At 36.9% G+C, this 25,881-nt stretch overlaps 1 protein-coding gene across 3 annotated transcripts in view; it reads left to right on the top strand.

The window, feature by feature from the left end:
* LOC149807601 (rho-associated protein kinase 2-like) overlaps nucleotides 1-25,881 on the top strand; it is a 176,629-nt gene that overhangs the window by 42,295 nt on the left and 108,453 nt on the right. For all 3 annotated transcript variants that reach the window (XM_089968685.1, XM_089968666.1, XM_089968676.1), the window contains 5 exons: nucleotides 1,878-2,022; nucleotides 3,320-3,458; nucleotides 7,695-7,786; nucleotides 12,682-12,841; nucleotides 15,684-15,711. In XM_089968685.1, the coding sequence (XP_089824811.1) occupies nucleotides 1,878-2,022; nucleotides 3,320-3,458; nucleotides 7,695-7,786; nucleotides 12,682-12,841; nucleotides 15,684-15,711 (564 nt within the window). The remainder of the gene's footprint in view (nucleotides 1-1,877; nucleotides 2,023-3,319; nucleotides 3,459-7,694; nucleotides 7,787-12,681; nucleotides 12,842-15,683; nucleotides 15,712-25,881) is intronic.

Genomic DNA, 25,881 nt, shown 5'->3' with positions numbered 1-25,881 from the left:
ATGTAACCTCACCTAATTTGAAAAGTCTTGTAACCGCAGCAGCTTCTAAATGGATGACCATACATGGGATAAAACAACAAAGAACACATTTATTTTTTGCAGTATATAGTTATTTCTTCATTAAAATGATGCTGATCTAATTACCAAAATGGCAGCCTTGATGTTCATCTTGAAAATTTTCATATGGCTACAACTTTAGAATGAATGGCTTAGCAATAAGGTTTTTCACTAAAATAATATTTTTAGCAGTACATAGATGGTACTAAAGAAAATCTTATCTCCAACATGGCATCTAAGTGACCTTTTAGAAAATTATTTGAATGGTGGAATAGGGTTTTCACAAAAACACTTGCTGCAATATATATATTTTAATTGGTTCTGAATGAAAATGGTACAGATCTATCCACCAACATATTTGCACTTTAGTGACAAATTGTTTCAACACGAGACATCATCGATCTTTGGGTTAAGCTGAAGGTATTTTGCTTTCATTTTTGTACTTCACTGAGATTATGCAAATAGCAATTTCTACATAAGCACATTTTATCACTTAATCTGTACATTTTGCCTATGGTGTGTGCAGTTTCATATTTTTGAACATGTGAACATATCAGTTTACGTCATTCTGATTGGTCCCAAAATAACCATAGAATTATTGTGCAGTATTCTCTTTACTGATTGGCTGCAATTGTCGGAAAACCTTTCTAACCTCGCCTTCTGGAATGTTTTGTTTTAAGTGAACATTTTGATATCCATTTTTCAACTTGACTCACAAAAGGAAATTGAGGAAAAATTATCTCAGCTGTCGGAATATGGACAATTTACCCACACAGGAGTTTGGTATATCATGTATAAAAATATCATATTAAGAAAATTGGCATAAAACTCCCAAGAAAAGAACAACAACAAAGAGTAAAAATTGGCCTATTGTAGGTGTGAGGGGTGGAGGTGTAGGGGGTTGTTATATCTATAACATAGAATCCACCTTATATACAAGGGAGGCTTAAATATTAACTTACAGAAGTAAATAAACTCACCTCTGTTCACAGAAGAATGGCGACAACAACTGGTTTCCCAACTGACAGAACTTTATCCAGCCACAGCATATTTACAAAGTAAATGTGTGAAGCAAATCTGACTCAAAAACAAATTTGTTCGTGTCTTCTGTACAGTCTGCTGTTCCAAATAAAATACTGAAAATATTCAATTACAAATACATTACAGAAAATATGTGAATTTCTGCATCCAGTAATCCTATTTCACATGATAATTACAACAGTGTAATGTTTAGTTGTGACATTTTATTAAGGTAAACATGTACTATAAGCCTACATGTGTACTGTACAATGTGACATCACACACATTGATCATTCTGTTTTGAAAAAATGATTTTGTCATTATAAAATGTTCTGTTCATTTGGATGGACGCTTGTTCTTTGATTTATAGTTTGTAAAAAGGCACAATCTACTTTTACTACTTCAACTTTATTTGGGACTATATTTTATGCACAACAAAAGAAATTTGCACCATTTGTCAGAATGAATTAAGTTACTCATTCCTCTTTGTAGCTAAATAATTTGCACTGAAATAAAATCTGTGATAGAAAGAATTTCAAATGGGTTATGATTTGATAATAAATTTATGAAACATTTTTAATAATGTCCAGCTGTTTCAAGCCTTGACGAGCAAAAGCTGGACATTGTTCAACGAGTTTTATAAATTCAATATGAAATCATGATCATTTGAGATCCTATATTTATTGAATTTTTATCACGGCAAACATTATTTTTAACCAATGCCATTAAAAGCAGGTTGTCCAGCTGGGCTTTCATTTGGTTGTTATGAATTTTTAGTGTAAACATTAACTTTATGACAGGATGGTATGGTGAGGTCAGACACAGCCGTGGGAACTCCTGATTACATCTCACCTGAGGTGCTAAAGTCCCAGGGTGGGGATGGGTACTATGGCAGGGAATGTGACTGGTGGTCAGTTGGAGTCTTCCTATATGAGATGTTAGTTGGTAAGTTTTATGCTTCCACTGTAAATAACAGGAAGGACATGTTGATTCTTTTGTTGGCTGATCTGTATATCACAGTTTGGCAGTCAGCCTTGGTTAATTTCAGTGCAACTAATTACTAATACCTCTGGTGTAATCCAATGAAATAATATTACTATCTTTCAAGCTGACATGAACTGATGAGATTTTTACATTGCAAAGTTTGTTAGAATTATGACATTTCTCCACTTAAAAATGAGCCTTTTATATTCCCCATGTTTCTTTGTTCATCTGTCTCTGTTGATAAACATTTTCATTAACAGAGCTTACCTCTACATTGTTAAGGTATTTCAATCAAATTTATTACACATGTCAAGCAAGTTGTTCAGTTATGTTTTTTTGTACTTTGAATTGTCTTTATCCAATGATTTTACCATGGAAACAAAATGTACTATAAGTAGTATGTAAGTTGACAATGTTAGACCATCAGGTATTAGCATGAGAAACTTTAGAATGTTGATCATTAGGGTACTTTTCAGTAGAAGTTTCTTTGTAAGCAAGGGTTCTTAATTCATCTGTAGCTGATTTTTTTTTAAATGTGATAACATAAAATTTGAAGAAGATACTGTTGCAGGTTTCGTTGGAACATACAGTTGAATCCATTTGTGGATCATTGGAATGAATTTGTTTCGAAGGAAAATACCTTTAAGAAATACATAAGTACATGTATTATATGGTTTTGAGTTAAAACATCTTGTGTCCTCCAGGATTAAATTAAGCTTGAGATATAAGTAAGTGCCTTTGTCTGTGGAAGACTTGATAATATTTTTCACACCTCTTTTGAGATGGTGAAATCTGCAAGTGGAGCATAAGATAATTACAAAAACAAATACAGCTAGATAGTATCAGGCCAGCTGGGTATAAATGATTGACTTTATCTGGAACTTAAGTTTTAATTAAAATTAAATGTATTCTGCAAACAACAGCTGCTGCTTAGTTGTACACACTTTTGCAAATCTGTAATGACTTATAATTCTAGTCAGCATCAGTTTCTTGTCATAATATTCTTGCACTTAATAAATACATTTGAAAATGCATTGAAACATTGTATGGAGTATTTGTTGATAATAATATTTATAAATGCATATAGTGGTAACTATTTCTCATGCTTGGTTAAATTATTTTTCATTACCCATTAAAAATACATGCATTGCAATTATAGTAAAATATTTTGGAAATATTTGATGGCCTTGTTCTTTATGGTGATTAGTTCAAATGTAACATTTATACCTTTGTGTTTCATTATGCTATTTCTTTGCAGGTGACACACCATTCTATGCAGACTCTCTTGTTGGGACATATGGAAAGATTATGGACCACAAGAACTCCCTAAGTTTTCCTTCTGATATTGAAATGTCAGATTCAGCTAAGAGTTTGATAATGGCCTTCCTCACAGACAGGTTGGTGTACCCAGCATTTTATTGGCAGACAATATCCTTACGCCATGATTGCTCAAGGAATAGAACTGAAAACATGTAAAAGCATTAGTCCTTCTGACATTCAGACATTTAAAATTTATTTAAAATCCTTCTGGTCTTTCCAACACAAAACAAACCACTTCTGTGGACCATAGTACTAGTCCAATATGTAATTCCCAAACCTGTTTGAGTATGTTGTATGTTTTGGTGTCTGATATCACCAATTAATATCATGTGGCAAATAATGCGTACATGTTTATCATGCAGCATGTGAGTCCACATATTGATTATTATTAGATACAGGTATGTCTTTCTGTTCTTGAGTTTTAGTCATGTGATCTGGGCATTTTGAACAGTGTTCTCAGGACCTTGTACTGTAATGGTCCCAGTAAGCAACATTTTCATAACTTGCTGATATGCTGTGCACCAGTGCTGATAGGCCTTTATGCTTCCCCTTATTAATTAAAAGTTAATCTGTTCAAGGAAACAAATGTCCAGTCACCTACTTCATAGCCCTATCACCTGAACAGCACCAGTTCTTACCTCTCTTGGTGTGTACTTAAGGTAAACCAGGATAATTACTCACATAATTAGCTGTTATCTTTTGTACCTGCCTTTGGCCAGAATGCTGGTGCACTACCTTTAATGCTGGTTTTGTTGACGCACTTACATGGTCACATGATCAGCTAGTGATGTTTATAGAGTGTGTGTCTGTGTGTGTGTGTTATATTTCAGTCAGATCCACTGCCAGCTCAAAAGTTATTCATTACTTTTGTAAGGTAAGCAGACTTTTAATGCTCATTTCGAAAATGGACACACTAGCTTAATAAAAATGTAAAAATTAACCTGCTCTTATCTAGCCCAGACCTGTTTACCCCAATGGATTCTCCAGATTTTGTATGGATGAAGCCTGAAAAACACATGCTATGAATCATTTAAGCTAGACTGTAGAAAACAACTGAATCAGTAAAAAATGCCTTAATGTTTCATTCCACTTAAAAAGTTTCTTTTTCTTTTCTTTAAAAAAAATGTGATCATTGTGTCAAAGAAGTGTTTATTCAATGATTCCCACACAAACTGGTAAACTGTCTGCAGGCATTAAAGCTAACAATTGGCAATTGTTTTTTGAAAATGGCAGACCAGCATCATGTGAAAATAAAATAGGAAGAAGTCAAAACATTGAGTGTGAGCCAGAAGTTTCTAAAGATTTATACAGATATTTTGGCCATTTATAAAATAGTCTGACAAAGGATTTCATTATATTCACAGTGGTGTCTGTTTATTGGATTTTTCTGTTGCAAATGGTTGTAGAAGTCCAGAAAAAAAGTCATTTTCAGTGCAAATCCCACACAGAATGGGCTGAAATAAAAGACACAAATAAGTCTCTGTTTTCATTCTTTAAAGTCTCAGTAGATTTCGTGCATACATTCCTGATGAAGAGTGCACCAAAGTCATGTGAACTTGATCCAGTTCCAACATCACTGCTGCTTGAGTGCTTAGATCCAGTATTGCCTTCACTAACTGATGTTATTAATACCTCTCTCTCATCAGGGGAATTCCCATCATTTTTCAAAACTGCCATTGTAAAGCCTCTGCTGAAGAAACCAACACTAGACCATAACGATTTAAAGAACTACCGCCCCGTTTCTAATCTCCCATTCATATAAAAAATCTTAGAAAAGGTTGTTCTATCCCAGCTTGTATCTCATCTGAATTCAAACAATCTTTTTAGCAATGTACAATCTGCATATCGCCCTTGCCACAGTACTAAAACTACTCTTCTAAAAGTAGTTAATGACATTCTCTCTGCTTTGGAAAGCGGAAAGATTACAGTCCTCACCCTCCTTGATTTGTCTGCAGCATTTGACAAATAGACCATGATATATTACTTCACTGTCTCCAGCATGTATTTGGTATTCATGATACAGCCTTACTGTGGTTAAAGTCCTACTTGGTCAACAGGACACAAATTGTGTCTGCAAATGGAATACACTCCAGCCCAGTTGAGCTATGTTGTGGTGTTCCACAGGGGTCTGTTCTTAGACCTGTTCTCTTCATTCTATACGCTCCGCCACTCTCAAGTGTCAAAGATCATCATCCAGTGTCTCACCAATTGTATGTTGTTGACACCCAAATATACAAATCTAGCCACCCAACTGAAGTTGATGCTACCATCCAAGGTGTAGAGAGGTGCATTTCTGATGTGAAATCATGGATGACGTGTAACAAGCTGCAGATGAATGATGATAAAATGGAGGCCATTCTGATTAAAACACAAAGACTTTCATTCACACCCTTTACCTCAAACAATAAATATTGGCAACACCAACATTAAATTCACACAATCAGTACGAAACCTAGGTGTTACTCTGGACAGTACTCTCACATTGCACCAACATGTCATGAACACATGCAAGGCTGCATATCTTGAGCTGAGATGCATCAGCTCCATTCGCAAATATCTTTCAGGTGATGCCACTAAAACACTTGTGTGTTCATTAGTACTTTCAATACTGGACTATTGTAACTCAATTCTGTCTGGTTCGTCTCAATATCTACTCCAAAAACTTCAAAAAACAGCTGCTCGGATCATACTTAGAGTACCATTATCAGAGCACACCTCCCAGCTGCGCTGTACCCTACACTGGCTATCCATTCGATCCAGAATCAAACACAAAATTTGTTCTCTGTGCTACGTTTCACTGACGGACTTAGTCCAGCATACCTATCTGACCTCACCCATGTGTACACACCAGCAGGATACTTACGCTCCTCTTCTGACAATCGTATACTCATTATTCCCACTATGAAAACAAAGTCATATGGACAGCGTTCTTTTGCATACCAGGGCCCAGCAACGTGGAATGAATTGCCCACTGAACTTAGACACAACGACAGTGATCCCATTCAAGAGTGCTCTCAAAACTCACTTATTTTGACTGCAAGAACAAACTTAAAGACCTAATAATGTTTCCTACCTTAAATATTCTCAGCATGTTTTTTCTCTGTTTTCTGATTTCATGGTGTTTGTGTTTGTAATCATATCATTAAATGTTTTTTATGTTATAGGTGTTGTCTAATGTTGTAAAGCGCTTAGATCTTCTAAAGATTACGTGCTATACAAAGTCCTCATTATTGTTATTATTATTATTATTATTATATCTTTGGTATAGTTCAAAGAACCTTTAATTCCCTTTATTTTGGTATATGATTGATAAGTGTAATATGGGTTGTAGAGTATACAGCTTGGCATTACTCCAGATGTGCATCTTTCAGAAAAGTGCTCGCTCCACCTGGTTATTTTAACTTCCTGAACTTTAGAGGTAAATTGTATAAAAAGGAGCCAATAGCTTCTTTTACATTTTATATATTTGGTAATTCATTCATTGCACTTTCAGAAGCTGGTATTGTCTTATCTGGCAAAATTCATTTTTCCATTTTTTAATAGCTGCTAAGCATAGTGTATTTTAGACAAATCCAGGCTGATTTTTGGAGCACAAGGGAGCAGTCATTTTAGTTAGCAGTGTGCTTAGATCATTTACAATTTTCAAAAGTACAATATCCAAAGAAATGTCAGCCACATTACATTAAAGTAGCATAGAGGTATGCCAACATTCTCTCCACTGTGCGTGTTTTAAATGCAAACAACTTCACCTTACATTATGTCACTCTCTCAACAGTACATAATAACTGGTGAGTGCCCCCTAAATGAAAATGGTGCTGATCTGATGCTAAATATTGCAGCAATTTTAAAAAATCTTATTTTTGCTTCTCCTCCAGATTTCATATCAACATGCGAGTTTCACCAGAAGACTTCTTATGGTGTCTTGCTGGTCGCGAATGAAACTAATGTTGATCTGACATCCAATAAGGCTATCTAGGTGGCAGTCTTGAACATCTTTTAATGGCTAGTCTTCTGATTGTGTCTGTTTTGTACTGAACATGGTGTCAATCTTTCATTAAACATAATGGCTAATGGGAAAATCTTGCCAGTCAAAAATATCAGAGATGGTTTCAACACTCTGCAGTTGAAAAGAACAAATGGTCTTGTTTTGATTTCCTTGAAACTTGTTTAGAACAGTATAGCTGGAAGTGTGTGTGTGTGTGTGTTAAGGGTAGCAGGAGTTTTATCCTGACATAAGTATGTTAGGTCTGTGTATTTTGTCCTTTTGCAACAAGAAATATTTACATTGACGAGATATCAACTTTCCATTGCAGAACCGAGAGGCTAGGAAGAAATGGAATTGAAGAAATAAAAGGTCATCCATTTTTCAAGAATGATCAGTGGGATTGGGACACCATGCGTAGGGGTTAGTAATATCTTTTTATATTTGTTCACTCATTTGAAAGGTTTGAATAATAGAATGTCTTTAAGAATAAATCCATGCTTCAACAAGAACAGTAATCAAATGACAGCAGTCTCTTTTCTGGATATAGTAATTTGTGATTTTGGGCCCTGTTTGGTGAAGTTTGATGATTGACGGCTAGTAATTTTGTTCATCAGTCTGTATGTATGTGCATCTATCCATCATCAGTTTGGGTTAATTTAGTATTATAGGTATTTTAGGTTTCTAACCAAATTTTATATGGAGATTGATATTAAAGAGACTTTTGAAGACTTTGATTTTTAGCCTTCTTTATCGTCATTCATGGAAGTTATGCCCCCTGATTGACTGGCCTACTGTCATTTAGTTACACAGCATAACTTTATCAGGGTTAGTTGGATTTGAATAAAATTTGGCAAGTAGCTTTATATTGATGAGCCTTTGTATGAATTTGATTTCATATGTTCTCTGAAATGATTTGCCGGTGTTCTGCCTCCTGATTTCAAGTTCACTTGACCTTGGTTTCCATGGCCTACTAAGCATAACTTTAATAAGATTTTTGTCAACCGCTCCAATGGCCTAGTGGTTAGAGTGTCTGCCTTGGAAGCGGGAGGTCGTGGGTTTCGATCCCTGGCCGAGTCATACCAAAGACTTACAGAAATGGTACTAACAGCTGCCTTGCTAGGTGCTCAGCGTTAAGAGGTTATTGTTAGGACTGGTCGGCCTGGTGTCAGGATAATGTGACTGGGTGGGACATCATGCTACATGTCTGCAGCATGATGCCCCAGTGCTAAACATCACTATAAACTGCCACACTGCAGACATTGTAGTGATATGGCTGAATTTTTTTTTAGAGCTATGCTAAAAATCCCAATCACACACACTCACACACAGGTTTTTTTTAAAGATTTTACCCAAATATGGCATGCTGCATTGTATTTATGAGACCTTGAACGACCTTGATCTACAGCAGTCTATGACATCATGCACATGAGTTATACTCTCTGATAGTCTGTCCACCCAACTTTTGCTTTTGCAACATTACTTTACCAAGGATAGAAGATTGCAACAAAAGTTGTTATGGAGCTTTTTATTGTAGGAGTTTCAAACATTCCATGATGTCATTTATTGGACTTAAGTTCCCTGATTGCCTATCCTCTTGACTTTGATTTCCATTGCATCACTTTACCAGGATCATTAGATTTTTAATCAGATGTAACATGCACCTTTTTATTGAGGAGGCCTTGAATGTATTTAATTTCCTACACTCCACAACATCATTTTTAAGAGTTATGCCCCCTGTCTGATTGTTCTCCTAACTTAGAGTGCCAGTTTCACCATTCTTCTAACTAAAGTTTGGAAGGAAGGATTTTAAAAAGACATATTAACTGTCCTTTGAAATAGTCAAGATGTTTAAACTGTTTAAATACCATTTTAGGATTAAGAGGTGCTACATCTTAAATTAATCCTCAAGTTGCTTGTAATTCAGTTTTTTTGGGGGTAGTGCTCCAAAAGTAGTGATGTCATACATGCTACAAATTCCATTAGTGACTGATCTTAAAACAACAATATTCATGGCTTGCAAATTGATTCAAGAAAAGCATTTCCACTTTATTAAGTGTATCTGAAAAGAAACCGTATGCATTGGATTAAAATAATACTTGGATGAATGTTGGTGATCAGCTGGGACACTGGAATATTTTGAAGGGTGAACATGGGATGATGACACACCTAGCTCTTGTGGATTTCCACATTAATTAGTAAGTAAAAAATAATGTACATCAGATGTGGTTTTGAAGGATCACTTACCATATTTGACATAGTGTGGTGTTGGCTTCTTATGTCAGCATCAATAATGTCATAAAATCTTGCATTCCAGCTTTTGACTGAAATCCAGTGTTGCTAATCAGCATTGGATGAATTCGTATGCTTGTGAAAATGAGCAGGTTTTTCAGTTCAGGGGAGACATGACATGGCTCGTAATGTGATGAAACATCAGTATTATTTAATGACACGCAATGATGCTTAAGACCAGTATCTTTTAAGATTCAATATTATTCAGATAATTTGGCATACACGAGTTTTTGTATGTAATGGCAGCATTGGAGTTTTAACTTTAAATCAGCTATCTGGGATTTCATATCACATACCTTTGTATTGATGCAATTTTGAATGGGCTGGAGTTTCAGCATTTTACATCAGCATTTAGAGGAGCTGCAGCCCATGAACACTCATTCTCCTAACTTTGTTTTTGCAACTTGGGTGCTTTTGTTTTAAGCCCCACTAAGCAAATGTTTTGAGTGGGTCTTTGTGATGCTTCTATTATTAATATTGCAATTTCTACTTTGTTACTTGTTACAGAATTTTGATAATGAACATGGAATTTAATACATGTAGGCTTGATAATGAAAATTGAATTTAATATAATAACTGTAGGCTTGAAACTTGAATCCAGCAATTGTGAAAAGGCAAAACATTGGACCTTTTTCATCTATATAATTTATAGACAAAGGAAAGGAACTCGTACCCATTACCTCCTCTGACCACTTCTTGGTGGTTTTCATTGTTTACTCAGTTTTAGCTTTTTCTTGACATGACAACATCATATCCTGTGCATCACAAAATGTCAGGGCTGATCAAATTCCATTTCCCAACATCCCACTACATTTTTGAAGTTGGCCAAGTAAAATTTTCCACGACTTGCGCTTTTTTATTTTTTTAAAGCAAGTCAGGGAAGTGCAAATTTTCATTCTTTAACACTTTATTTGCCCTCTGGGCATAGTGAATGACTAAACAAAATTTGGCTTATTCATTTACTTCCTGTGATACTACAGTAAGTGGTCATTGATAACTCTCAAATGAGCACGATTTCTGTCACTGCACGACTTTACACCATACTAAGCAACCTAATTATCAGCCACTCAAAACACATGAAACAAAACAAATCTGGTATGATTAATTAGCAGAGCTTTAAAAAATGACCTTGTTCTGTTGTGTTTGCTCAAGACAGGGGGAGTATATCACCCTTTGGTTTCACTCCACTGAATAAATGCAATAAAATTAATGAAAGGCACTTTATCAACATAAGTGTCCATTACCTTTATGAATTGATTAAATATCAGTGGTGAGTTTTTAACTTTTTAATTAATTATCCCTTTACCTCATGCAACCGTCTTTGGACGCCTCTACAAAAGTCGCATCAAAGTGCCTTTTGACGCCTCTACAAAAGTCCCAAGGAAGCGCCTTTTGACGTCAGCTGTAAACATCAGCCATTTTAAGCCGGTTTTCGTTGTGCCACCTTTGGGGAAAACCCTTATTAGATACAACATTCATTTCTGTGAATGACAATTACATCAAATCACGTGGTCACTGTTTATGTACTGGTCGATATCTGCTATTTAAAGTAACTGGGTCATAATCTCCACTCTCCAAAATGGTGGTCACAGATTTCATTCAGTACTTATGAAGTTTTCATGATTAGAATCACAACTATGAAAGATTCAATAACCTAGGTAAAGGCTCTGATATTGATGTAGGCAGCAATTAGTTTTTATAAATTATCAAATTCAGATGACTTAGTGATGTAGACACAGACGAAAAACTTGTAAATTTTGGGTATGAGAAATGGCAGCTATGGTTGGTCACATGGCCTCACTGACATGACAGTGAATGAGTTCTCTCCAGATTTTAAAGCACATAACAAATTCTTCCTTGATAAATAATTACACAGCTGTAACAATCAGACTTTACTCTTAAATTGTTCCACATATAATAGATGTGTACCAAAAATGTAAAATGGCTAAAATTGCTGTCAAACGTAACATACACTACATTGCTTAACAGTTCATAGGCAGGCTATGTGTATGCGGTCGACTAGGTGACGTGTATTCTATTTACAGCGAGCTGCACTTTGTCACTATGCTCTATGAGGTAAAGGGTTAAACTAAAGAGTGACTTTAAAGTGTGATATTGCATTTGAAGTTATACTTTGTACTTGTCTCATGTTAGGAGTGTGGTTTATCCTCATGGAGGAAATATACTTTTTTCCCCATGAAGGGTGACCATGGTAGAAGTAGGTTGCACTGCGTTAACACCTATTCTTTTTTATCCTAATGTTAATATCATTGGGAAATGTTTTCAAAGGAGAAAGCAAATATTTTAGTAAATTATGTTTCTTCACGAATACTTACCCAACACATTCATATTGAACCTTCTCACACCTTCCCCCAAATTCAAGCATTCTTTCTAATGTATTGTTCAAGCTAAAACTGAGTAAACTATTGTAGTATCTTGAGATGGTCATGGGAGGTAATTGGTGAGAGTTTCTTCCCTTTATCTGGATGTTTCAAAATGTGAAAGATGACCTTTTTCATTTTATTGCTGGATTTGAGAGGTAGCAGAGCCTCTTTCCTGATATCAGTAACACTAGGTAGATATTGTCAGAGAAACATAATTTTCATAAAAATTTGTTGTTTAGTAAACACAAATTGTCAACAAGAAGTTCTATTAATATAAAATATCCTATAACGAAATGGAAGATGCAGGTTTAGTCAACACTGGTGACATTACACAATTTCAAGTGTATTACCAGCTATACCAGCTGATAATGCAAGAATGGATGTTATTAATTAATTAGGAATTAATTGATTAGTTGTTAATTAATGACCATCTATTATCATACATTGTTCATTATACATATTGGTCAGTCTTACTATCATGAGATCATCAGCTTCCAATTCTGAAACTGATATATTTTCATCAAATCTGTCATATGACTTGATAGTCGTACAAGAGCTATACCTCTTTTCTTTTAAGAAAAAACTTTCTTCTTTTAATAAAAAACTTACTTTGCTCATAGAAGTATTGTGTCTCACCAACAGCTGTCCCACCTGTGGTGCCAGAATTAAAAAGTGATGTGGATACTAGTAATTTTGATGACATCGAAAAGGAGGATAGCCCTGAAGAAACCTTCCAAGTTCCAAAAGCCTTTGCTGGAAATCACCTATCTTTCATTGGATTTACCTATCACAAGGAATACCAGTAAGTTTCATCATTTCAGTCCAACCTTTTTCAAAGAATATATGGACTATTTAAGAACATGTCACAGCGGAGAAGTTTTAATGTTCTTAGTTCCTTGCAGTACATGCTTGTTGTAAAACATGAAGAAAAGAAAATGTGTAGATGCTTTATTTAAAATTTGGAGAAAATGTTAATCTGTTTTAGTACAGAGAAGATAGAGTTACATTGAGGTCAAGATTACTAGGACTGAAAAACGAAATTCGTTTTCCAAATGATAAAATTGGTTTTACATCAAAATCTGGACCAAACTTTGTGAATGGCTTGCACTTGGGATAAGGAAGAACCCAATAGATTCTATAGTTGAGAGGATTAAGGTTAAGGTCACTGTTAATGAAAGAAGAAAAATGCAGTAAAACCTTTAAGTTCTTGACCATTTATCCTCACCAGTGTTTGTGGATAACATACATATTGGGTAGGAAAGGAGTCTGAGTTTAGGTCCAAGGACAGAATTAAGAATATTCATTTTTCATTATAACTTCATACTTGCCAACCATTATGCTTTTGGCATAATCATTACACTTTTTTTCACTAAATTATGCCTTATGCATAAACATATTCAGATTACGCATTTTCGGTATGTCCCCCTCCCCAAAAAATTAATAATTTTTTTTAAAAATCCCATTAATCTTTCAGACCATATTCTAGAAAAGAAGGGTTCTATGTAACTACCACATAAGAGTAGACTTGTTGGTAGCCTTGCATGCACTTTCCTAACAGTATTATGTTCTATTTATAGCAGCTGCCCTATTTCCAAAAACCGTGCTGGTTTAACTCAAACTTTTGACCTCGGTTTCTATTTATAGCAGCTGTATGGCTTACTTAGGAGAGAACAGACTGGTTTTCTAATTTTTAGTCTTTGCTTGCAGATTCTTTGTTCTAATTCATATTGATACAGAACCATTCTGTAGTATTTGGTGCTAAAAGTTAAGCCTGATTTATTCTAGTAGATGCATGTGTTAGAGCAAAAATGTTTTTCAAATAATTTCACAGATGGATTAGAAAAAGACAAAAAACTGATTCAGAGCTGTTCCATTCTAGGGCAGCTTCTTGCCTCTTGCAGTCTGTGCGGATAGGATTTTAATATTGATCAGCATGGTAAAACAAAAGAAATTTTGAATTAGCTCCTTTTACTAACTTGAATCCTAAGGTAACTTGTAACTTCTTTTTAAATGCAGAGGCATTATTTATCAAGTTCTAAATAGAACATAGACTACCACTAGCAGTAGAAGATTACATTGGTCCTTTGTTCAAACCAATGTTTCCTGATTCCAAAATTGCAGAAAATATGCATCTTCATAACAAAATCATCTAATATTGTTAGGTGTTTAGCAAAAGATAATTCGCTTAAAATTGCAGAAGCCATGAAAATTGGGCCATTTGGTGTTGCAACAAACAGGGGCAGTGATTATGATGACAAAAAGTTGTACCCATTCTGTGTAAGTGACTTTGACAACGAAAGGGCAAAGTCAGAGCGCTCTTCTTTTGTTACCAGAATTTACACTAGTTCCACTGAAGAAACCATTTTTTATTTGCTTGATAATGCTTTGAATAAACATAAGTTGGCAGAACTGTATGGGGTTTTCAGCTGATAATGCATCAGTGATGATTGGAATTTTTAAAGTACTTGCATTCTATAGTTTGAAATTGTTTTCCATCAGTGTACATATCAGGCTGTCCCTGTCATATGATGCACCTTGCTGCAGGAAAGGCTGCTGATAAATTTGAAGGAGAACCCCTGAAGTATCAAGTTGACATTCTATCTGACAATGTACTTCATGCGGACAGAGTTGATATGCAATAGCACCTTATTTCCCAGCTAAAAGATCCAATAATTGGAAGATATATATTTCCTCTTCTTTGTTAGGTTATGAAAGGAACGTTGCATGAACCACTTGGTAAGATTTATTGATTTGTTAATTTGCAGGTTTCATGATCTTGGGAAATGTGTGTGCAATACAGCATCGTACATTGATAATATCATTAATTTATTGTTTGAAATTTATGTCACAGATTTATTATGTGGCTTACTATGTTTCTTTTCCGCTACCCTCTGTTGGGGCCCCGAGTGGTCTAAAGCGCTTTCCATTACGGATCACTGCCATCTCACCTCTGTCTGCGGCAGTTCGAGTCTTGGATTCAGCCATTGTGGTTATGTGAGAAAGCTTGCTAGTAGCTTCTCGTGGGTCGGTGGTTCTTTCCGTGGTTTTCCCGGGTTCTTCCTCCACCATTAATACTGGCCGCCATGTATAGCCTATGGTGTGCTGAAAAATGGTGTTAAGCCCCACAACAACAACAACCCTCTGTTGGCTTGAAAATGTTGAATAGATCACTGCCATCTCACCTCTGTCTGCGGCGGTTCGAGTCTCGGATTCAGCCAATGTGGGTATGTGAGAAAGCTGGCCAGTAGCTTCTCGTGGGTTGGTGGTTCTTTCCTGGGTTTTTCCAAGTTCTTCCTCCACCATTAATACTGGCCGTCATGTATAGCCTATGGTGTGCTGAAAAATGGCATTAAGCCCCACAACAACAACAACCCTCTGTTGGCTTGAAAATGTTGAATAGACAATGCGTGTTTCATTGATTGTTTGCTGGACTCTTGACTGAAAGAGTGCCGTTTGGAATCCTGCCGTTGGAGCAGTTCATATTGGCTGCCATGGTAGATCCTTATGCCTGTCACTTTGGACCAGATTGCCTCATCACTGAATTACTTTTGTTGCTGCAACATAAAACACCAAACCAAAACCAATTTATATAAGCACTTATCTGTAAAAATGTGTGAATAAAAATATGTTGTTTTGTCTTTCAGATTATTAGGAAGTGATGGATCACAGCCGGTGAGAATAACAAACATTTCCTTTAAGTAATTCTTTGTCGACTTTTCATTTATGGTGTTTGGCGTTTAATTCAGACTAGGAAGCTGTTTATTCCAAAATGTATTCTTAATTCAGTAGCTAGGAACTCAATAAAATCAACATTGATTTTTTTTGTGATCTGCTTTATGTTTTTGATTTCTTAATGATAAATCACACACACACACACACACACACACGTTTTTGGGCTGAACAAGTACTTCATCAGGGAAAAAACACAAAATATTCTGGACTTGTGTGTGTAAGAATTGCTAGGGGCAATTTACAAAAAGAGATATAACACATGCACACACTGTTCATCATATGTATGTTTGCAGCATTTGCCAATTATTATAATGGGCATTCTCTGCAATTGTTTCAGTTGTTATATGTCTTTTACCTTTTATTATGACTGGATTCAGGATTCAGTTTGTAAGACAAGTCTTTGTTGAATATATCTGAATGTTTAATTCAACATTCATAGGATTTTGTAAGATTGTCACCAACTTTTCTATATGTACATGATGAACAATTTCTTGATGAAACTGGACATACTGCCTGTAGATGTGCATGGGATGCTTTGTAGGACCTTCAATGATGCATTGTAGGACCTTCAATGATGCTTTGTAGGACCTTCGATGATGCTTTGTAGGACCTTCAATGATGCATTGTAGGACCTTCATTGATACTTTATAGGACCTTCAGTGATGCATTGTAGGGCCTTCAATGATGCATTGTAGGACTTTCAGTGATGCATTGTAGGACCTTCAATGATGCTTTGTAGGACCTTCAATGATGCTTTGTAGGACCTTCAATGATGCTTTGTAGGACCTTCGTTGATACTTTATAGGACCTTCAATGATGCATTGTAGGACCTTCAATGATGCATTGTAGGACCTTCAGTGATGCATTGTAGGACCTTCAGTGATGCATTGTAGGACCTTCAATGATGCATTGTAGGACCTTCAGTGATGCATTGTAGGACCTTCAATGATGCTTTGTAGGACCTTCAATGATGCTTTGTAGGACCTTCAATGATACTTTATAGGACCTTCAATGATGCATTGTAAGACCTTCAGTGATGCATTGTAGGACCTTCAGTGATGCATTGTAGGACCTTCAATGATGCATTGTAGGACCTTCATTGATGCTTTGTAGGACCTTCAATGATGCTTTGTAGGACCTTCATTGATACTTTATAGGACCTTCAGTGATGTTTTGTAGGACCTTCAGTGATGCATTGTAGGACCTTCAATGATGCTTTGTAGGACCTTCAATGATGCATTGTAGGACCTTCAGTGATGCATTGTAGGACCTTCACTGATGCTTTGTATGACCTTCAGTGATGCTTTGTAGGACCTTCAGTGATGCTTTTGTAGGACCTTCAGTGATGCTTTGTAGGACTGTCATTGATGCTTTGTAGGATCTTTGGTGATGCTTTGTAGGACCTTCAATGATGCATTGTAGGATCTTCAATGATGCTTTGTAGTACCTTCGTTGATACTTTGTAGGACCTTCAGTGATGCATTGTAGGACCTTCAATGATGCTTTGTAGGACCTTCAATGATGCTTTGTAGGACCTTCATTGATACTTTATAGGACCTTCAGTGAAGCATTGTAGGACCTTCAATGATGCATTGTAGGACCTTCAGTGATGCATTGTAGGACCTTCAGTGATGCATTGTAGGACCTTCAGTGATGCATTGTAGGACCTTCAATGATGCTTTGTAGGACCTTCATTGATACTTTATAGGACCTTCAATGATGCATTGTAGGACCTTCAGTGATGCATTGTAGGACCTTCAATGATGCATTGTAGGACCTTCAGTGATGCATTGTAGGACCTTCATTGATGCTTTGTAGGACCTTCAATGATGCTTTGTAGGACCTTCATTGATACTTTATAGGACCTTCAGTGATGCTTTGTAGGACCTTCAGTGATGCATTGTAGGACCTTCAATGATGCTTTGTAGGACCTTCAGTGATGCTTTGTAGGACCTTCATTGATACTTTATAGGACCTTCAGTGATGCTTTGTAGGACCTTCAGTGATGCTTTGTAGGACCTTCATTGATGCTTGTGTAGGACCTTCACTGATGCTTTGTAGGACCTTCATTGATGTTTTTGTATGACCTTCAGTGATGCTTTGTAGGACCTTTAATGATGTAGGACCTTCAGTGATGCTTTTGTTGGACCTTCAGTGATACATTGTAGGACCTTCATTGATGCTTTGTAGGACCTTCAATGATGCTTTGCAGGACCTTCATTGATGATTTATAGGACCTTCAATGATGCTTTCTAGGACCTTCATTGATGCTTTGTATGACATTCAGTGATGCTTGTGTAGAACATTCAATGATGCTTTTATAGGACCTTCATTGATGCTTTGTAGGACCTTCATTGATGCTTTGTAGGACCTTCAGTGATGCTTTGTAGGACCTTCATTGATACTTTGTAGGACCTTCAGTGATGCTTTGTAGGACCGTCATTGATGCTTTGTAGGATCTTTTGTGATGCTTTGTAGGACCTTCAACGATGCATTGTAGGACCTTCAGTGATGCACTGTAGGACCTTCAGTGATGCGTTGTAGGACCTTCACTGATGCTTTGTAGGACCTTCAGTGATGCTTTGTAGGACCTTCAGTGATGCTTTGTAGGACCGTCATTGATGCTTTGTAGGATCTTTGGTGATGCTTTGTAGGACCTTCAATGATGCATTGTAGGACCTTCAATGATGCTTTGTAGGACCTTCGTTGATACTTTGTAGGACCTTCAGTGATGCATTGTAGAACCTTCAATGATGCTTTGTAGGACCTTCAATGATGCTTTGTAGGACCTTCAATGATGCTTTATAGGATCTTCAGTGATGCATTGTAGGACCTTCAATGATGCATTGTAGGACCTTCAATGATGCATTGTAGGACCTTCAGTGATGCATTGTAGGACCTTCAGTGATGCATTGTAGGACCTTCATTGATGCTTTGTAGGACCTTCAATGATGCTTTGTAGGACCTTCATTGATACTTTATAGGACCTTCAATGATGCATTGTAGGACCTTCAGTGATGCTTTGTAGGACCGTCATTGATCCTTTGTAGGATCTTTGGTGATGCTTTGTAGGACCTTCAATGATGCTTTGTAGGACCTTCAATGATGCTTTATAGGACCTTCACTGATGCTTTGTAGGACCTTCATTGATGTTTTTGTATGACCTTCAGTGATGCATTGTAGGACCTTTAATGATGTAGGACCTTCAGTGATGCTTTTGTTGGACCTTCAGTGATATATTGTAGGACCTTCATTGATGCTTTGAAAGACCTTCAATGATGCTTTGCAGGACCTTCATTGATGATTTATAGGACCTTCATTGATGCTTTCTAGGACCTTCATTGATGCTTTGTATGACATTCAGTGATGCTTGTGTAGAACATTCAATGATGCTTTTGTAGGACCTTCATTGATGCTTTGTAGGACCTTCAGTGATGCTTTGTAGGACCTTCATTGATACTTTATAGGACCTTCAGTGACGCTTTGTAGGACCGTCATTGATGCTTTGTAGGATCTTTGGTGATGCTTTGTAGGACCTTCAATGATGCATTGTAGGACCTTCAGTGATGCACTGTAGGACCTTCAGTGATGCATTGTAGGACCTTCACTGATGCTTTGTAGGACCTTCAGTGATGCTTTGTAGGACCTTCAGTGATGCTTTGTAGGACCTTCAGTGATGCTTTGTAGGACCGTCATTGATGCTTTGTAGGATCTTTGGTGATGCTTTGTAGGACCTTCAATGATGCATTGTAGGACCTTCAATGATGCTTTGTAGGACCTTCATTGATACTTTGTAGGACCTTCAGTGATGCATTGTAGAACCTTCAATGATGCTTTGTAGGACCTTCAATGATGCTTTGTAGGACCTTCATTGATACTTTATAGGACCTTCAGTGATGCATTGTAGGACCTTCAATGATGCATTGTAGGACCTTCAGTGATGCATTGTAGGACCTTAAGTGATGCATTGTAGGACCTTCAATGATGCTTTGTAGGACCTTCAATGATGCTTTGTAAGACCTTCATTGATACTTTATAGGACCTTCAATGATGCATTGTAGGACCTTCAGTGATGCATTGTAGAACCTTCAATGATGCATTGTAGGACCTTCAATGATGCATTGTAGGACCTTCATTGATGCTTTGTAGGACCTTCAGTGATGCTTTGTAGGACCTTCATTGATACTTTATAGGACCTTCAGTGATGCTTTGTAGAACCTGCAGTGATGCATTGTAGGACCTTCAATGATGGTTTGTAGGACCTCAATGATGCATTGTAGGACCTTCAATGATGCATTGTAGGGCCTTCAGTGATGCATTGTAGGACCTTCAATGATGCTTTGTAGGACCTTCAGTGATGCTTTGTAGGACCTTCAGTGATGCTTTGTAGGACCGTCATTGATGCTTTGTAGGATCTTTGGTGATGCTTTGTAGGACCTTCACTGATGCTTTGTAGGACCTTCAATGATGCTTTATAGGACCTTCAATGATGCTTGTGTAGGACCTTCACTGATGCTTTGTAGGACCTTCACTGATGCTTTGTAGGACCTTCATTGATGCTTTGTAGGACCTTCAGTGATGCTTTGTATGACCTTCAGTGATGCTTTGTAGGACCTTTAATGATGTAGGACCTTCAGTGATGCTTTTGTTGGACCTTCAGTGATACATTGTAGGACCTTCATTGATGCTTTGTAGGACCTTCAGTGATGCTTTGCAGGACCTTCATTGATGATTTATAGGACCTTCAATGATGCTTTCTAGGACCTTCATTGATGCTTTGTATGACATTCAGTGATGCTTGTGTAGAACATTCAATGATGCTTTTGTAGGACCTTCATTGATGCTTTGTAGGACCTTCATTGATGCTTTGTAGGACCTTCATTGATGCTTTGTAGGACCTTCAGTGATGCTTTGTAGGACCTTCAGTGATGCTTTGTAGGACCTTCATTGATTCTTTATAGGACCTTCAGTGATGCTTTGTAGGACCGTCATTGATGCTTTGTAGGATCTTTGGTGATGCTTTGTAGGACCTTCAATGATGCAATGTAGGACCTTCAGTGATGCACTGTAGGACCTTCAGTGATGCATTGTAGGACCTTCAGTGATGCTTTGTAGGACCTTCAGTGATGCTTTGTAGGACCTTCAGTGATGCTTTGTAGGACCGTCATTGATGCTTTGTAGGATCTTTGGTGATGCTTTGTAGGACCTTCAGTGATGCATTGTAGGACCTTCAATGATGCTTTGTAGGACCTTCGTTGATACTTTGTAGGACCTTCAGTGATGCATTGTAGAACCTTCAATGATGCTTTGTAGGACCTTCAATGATGCTTTGTAGGACCTTCATTGATACTTTATAGGACCTTCAATGATGCATTGTAGGACCTTCAATGATGCATTGTAGGACCTTCAGTGATGCATTGTAGGACCTTCAGTGATGCATTGTAGGACCTTCAATGATGCTTTGTAGGACCTTCAATGATGCTTTGTAGGACCTTCATTGATACTTTATAGGACCTTCAATGATGCATTGTAGGACCTTCAGTGATGCATTGTAGAACCTTCAATGATGCATTGTAGGACCTTCAATGATGCTTTGTAGGACCTTCATTGATACTTTATAAGACCTTCAGTGATGCTTTGTAGAACCTTCAGTGATGCATTGTAGGACCTTCAATGATGCTTTGTAGGACCTCAATGATGCATTGTAGGACCTTCAATGATGCATTGTAGGACCTTCAGTGATGCATTGTAGGACCTTCAATGATGCTTTGTAGGACCTTCAGTGATGCATTGTAGGACCTTCAGTGATGCTTTGTAGGACCTTCAGTGATGCTTTGTAGGACCGTCATTGATGCTTTGTAGGATCTTTGGTGATGCTTTGTAGGACATTCAATAATGCTTTGTAGGACCTTCAATGATGCTTTATAGGACCTTCAATGATGCTTGTGTAGGACCTTCACTGATGCTTTGTAGGACCTTCACTGATGCTTTGTAGGACCTTCATTGATGTTTTTGTATGACCTTCAGTGATGCTTTGTAGGACCTTTAATGATGTAGGACCTTCAGTGATGCTTTTGTTGGACCTTCAGTGATACATTGTAGGACCTTCATTGATGCTTTGAAGGACCTTCAGTGATGCTTTGCAGGACCTTCATTGATGATTTATAGGACCTTCAATGATGCTTTCTAGGACCTTCATTGATGCTTTGTATGACATTCAGTGATGCTTGTGTAGAACATTCAGTGATGCTTTTGTAGGACCTTCATTGATGCTTTGTAGGACCTTCATTGATACTTTGTAGGATCTTTGGTGATGCTTTGTAGGACCTTCAATGATGCTTTATAGGGCCTTTAATGATGTAGGACCTTCAGTGATGCTTTTGTAGGACCTTTAGTGATGCTTGTGTATGACCTTTAATGATGCTTTGTAGGACCTTCAATGATGCTTGTGTAGGACCTTCAATGATGCTTTGTAGGACCTTCAGTGATGCTTGTGTAGGACCTTCATTGATGCTTGTGTAGGCCCTTCACTGATGCTTTGTAGAACCTTCATTGATGCTTTTGTATGACCTTCAGTGATGCTTTGTAAGACCTTTAATGATGTAGGACCCTCAGTGATGCTTTTGTAGGACCTTTAGTGATGCTTGTGTATGACCTTCAATGATGCTTTGTAGGACCTTCAATGATGCATTGTAGGACCTTCAGTGATGCTTGTGTAGGACCTTCAGTGATGCATTGTAGGACCTTCAATGATGCTTTGTAGGATCTTCAATGATGCTTGTGTAGGACCTTCAATGATGCTTTGTAGGACCTTCAGTGATGCTTGTGTAGGACCTTCATTGATGCTTGTGTAGGCCCTTCACTGATGCTTTGTAGAACCTTCATTGATGCTTTTGTATGACCTTCAGTGATGCTTTGTAAGACCTTTAATGATGTAGGACCTTCAGTGATGCTTTTGTAGGACCTTTAGTGATGCTTGTGTATGACCTTCAATGATGCTTTGTAGGACCTTCAATGATGCATTGTAGGACCTTCAGTGATGCTTGTGTAGGACCTTCAGTGATGCATTGTAGGACCTTCAATGATGCTTTGTAGGATCTTCAATGATGCTTGTGTAGGACCTTCAATGATGCACTGTAGGACCTTCATTGATGCTTTGTAGGACCTTCAGTGATGCTTTGTTGGGCCTTCTATGATGCATTGTAGGACCTTCATTGATGCTTTGTAGGACCTTCAGTGATGCTTTGCAGGACCTTCAGTGATGCTTGTGTAGGACCTTCAGTGATGCATTGTAGGACCTTCAATGATGCTTTGTAGGATCTTCAATGATGCTTGTGTAGGACCTTCAATGATGCACTGTAGGACCTTCAATGATGCTTTGTAGGACCTTCAGTGATGCTTTGTTGGGCCTTCAATGATGCATTGTAGGACCTTCATTGATGCTTTGTAGGACCTTCAGTGATGCTTTGCAGGACCTTCATTGATGCTTTGTAGGACCTTCAATGATGCTTTCTAGGACCTTCATTGATGCTTTGTATGACCTTCAATGATGCTTTTGTAGGACCTTCAGTGGCAAGGAAAATATGCAGTGACTCACAGACTTGAAGTGATATTTCTTTGAAATGACATTTAATAATCAAAGGTTTATTAGCATGTTGTTTGTAGATGAATACATTAGAGTAAGAAAATATTTATTGGCATTATCAGTAAATCCATCTTATGTGTGATGTAGTGTAATATACTTTATAACCAGTTCTCCTACCTGTGTCACAGTTGATGTGATAATCTTGATACATACTTTAAGAAAAGAATTGAGAAACATCCTGGTTAATATTCTCCTTTGACAGAGAAGTGAAAATATATAATTTAATTAGAACATGTTTGTGACAGTCCCATGCATTTGTTTGCATGATTGATGACTTTATGATCATTGATAATAAACTGAACTAGGGCATTTACATGTATAAATCTTGTAGCCTAAATCATGCAAATATGAGCAATCAATCAGTATATCATAAATGTTCTAACAAAATTCTACATTGGCATATTTACTTTATTTCTGTATAAATAGAAAATAGGGTTTTATTAAAATCTTTATCAGAAAAAATAGATTTTGAAACCTGTAATCCAAATTTATTCTTGTAGAGCACAAGTCAAATCAGCATATAAGAAGAGTTAATTATCCTTGCCCATGCCCTCCTCCCCACACTTCAAAACACCATGATTGTTCTGAATCACTAATACACAACTTGTTATTGTTCCAGGTCATTTCAGAGACATATTATTCATGTTTGCCCATTCATCCATCTGTCCATCCATTAGTCTTTCATTTCCTCTCTGTAACTTTATAGTCATTTGAGATTATGAAACTTTGTATACTTGCACATCATTATTGGAAATTATGCTGGATACCACATTAGTAGTCGTATCTTCAAAGTCTCTGTTAGGCTCAGTATTTTCATTTTTCCGTCACCATTTCCAACCTGGAGTACAACTTCACAGTCTCTGTTAGGCTCAGTATTTTCATTTTTCCATCACCGATTCCAATCTGGAGTACAAGTTCAAAGCTGAAAGGATGAAACTTGTTTTGTTTTTTCTCATACCATATTGGGGTCCTGTCATCAAGATCAAAGGTCATAGATCAGTATTTTACATTATTTGTTGCACTTTTTTGTTCTATAACTTTAAAGCCAATTGAAATTATGGGATGAAAGTTGGTATAGCTATATATCATCAGTGGAAGGTGTGTGTATTACATGTGTGGGGTCTAATCCTCAAAGTAAAGTCACAGGTTAATATTTTACGGTTTCTCTTGTTTCTGCTTTATGTCATTAAAGCTGTTTCAGGTATGTGGGTAAATGATGATACGTTTATGCTTCTCAGTTTGATTGCATCAAGTGTATCCCATTCTCAGTTTGACTGAATCAAGTGTATCCCATTCTCAGTTTCATTACATCAAGTGTATCCCATTCTCAGATTGATTGAATCAAGTGTATCCCATTCTCAGTTTGATTGAATCAAGTGTATCCCATTGTCAGGTTGATTGAATCAAGTGTATCCCATTCTCAGTTTGACTGAATCAAGTGTATCCCGTTCTCATTCTCAGTTTGACTGAATCAAGTGTATTCCATTCTCAGTTTAGGTGGCACTCTACAGTTTCGTATTTTGCATAGGGTTAGGATTTTAAAGAAAAAGAATTTCCCTGGCTTTCCTCACTGGTTATACTGGCTATTTAAAAAGACCTTGTATATCTTAGGTATAATGCAAAGAACCTTTAATGCCCTTTAATTTGGTGTATGATTGATGGGTGTGCTATTGGTTATAGAGTATACAGCTTGGCCTTACTTCAGATGTGCACCTTTCAAAAAGTGCTAGCTCTACTTGGTCATTTTCACTTCCTGAACTTCAGAGGTAAATTGTATAAAAAAGAGCTGATAACTTTTTTTACATTTTATATATTTGGTAATTCATTCATTGCACTTTCAGAAGCTGGTATTGTCTAGTCTGGCAAAATTCATTTTCCCTATTTTAATAGCTGCTATGTATAATGTACTTTAGACTAATTCAGGCTGATTTTTTAACACAAGGGAGCAGTCATTTTAGTTAGCAGTGTGCTTAAATCATGTAAAATTTCCAAAAGTACAATATCCAAAAGAAGTATCATCCACATTACATTAATGTAGCATAGAGGTATGCCAACATTCTCTCCATTGTGCATGTTTTAAATGCGAACTACTTTACCTTACATACGTCACTCTCTCAAAAGTACATAGTATCTGGTGAGCACCCCCTTAATTACATCAAGTGTATCCCATTCTCAGATTGATTACATCAGGTGTATCCCATTCTCAGTTTGATTACATCAAGTGTATCCCATTCTCACATTGATTGCATCAAGTGTATCCCATTCTCAGATTGATTACATCAAGTGTATCCCATTCTCAGTTTGATTACATCAAGTGTATCCCATTCTCAGATTGATTACATCAAGTGTATCCCATTCTCAGTTTGATTATATCAGGTGTATCCCATTCTCAGTTTGATTACATCAAGTGTATCCCATTCTCAGTTTGATTACATCAAGTGTATCCCATTCTCAGTTTGATTGAA

Source organism: Sinohyriopsis cumingii, chromosome 1, assembly GCF_028554795.1.
Source record: "Sinohyriopsis cumingii isolate HCF-2022 chromosome 1, ASM2855479v2, whole genome shotgun sequence".
Taxonomy (NCBI): Eukaryota; Metazoa; Mollusca; class Bivalvia; order Unionida; family Unionidae; genus Sinohyriopsis; species Sinohyriopsis cumingii.
Note: the sequence above shows the minus strand (reverse complement) of the source record. Positions and strands in the feature narration are given on the sequence as shown.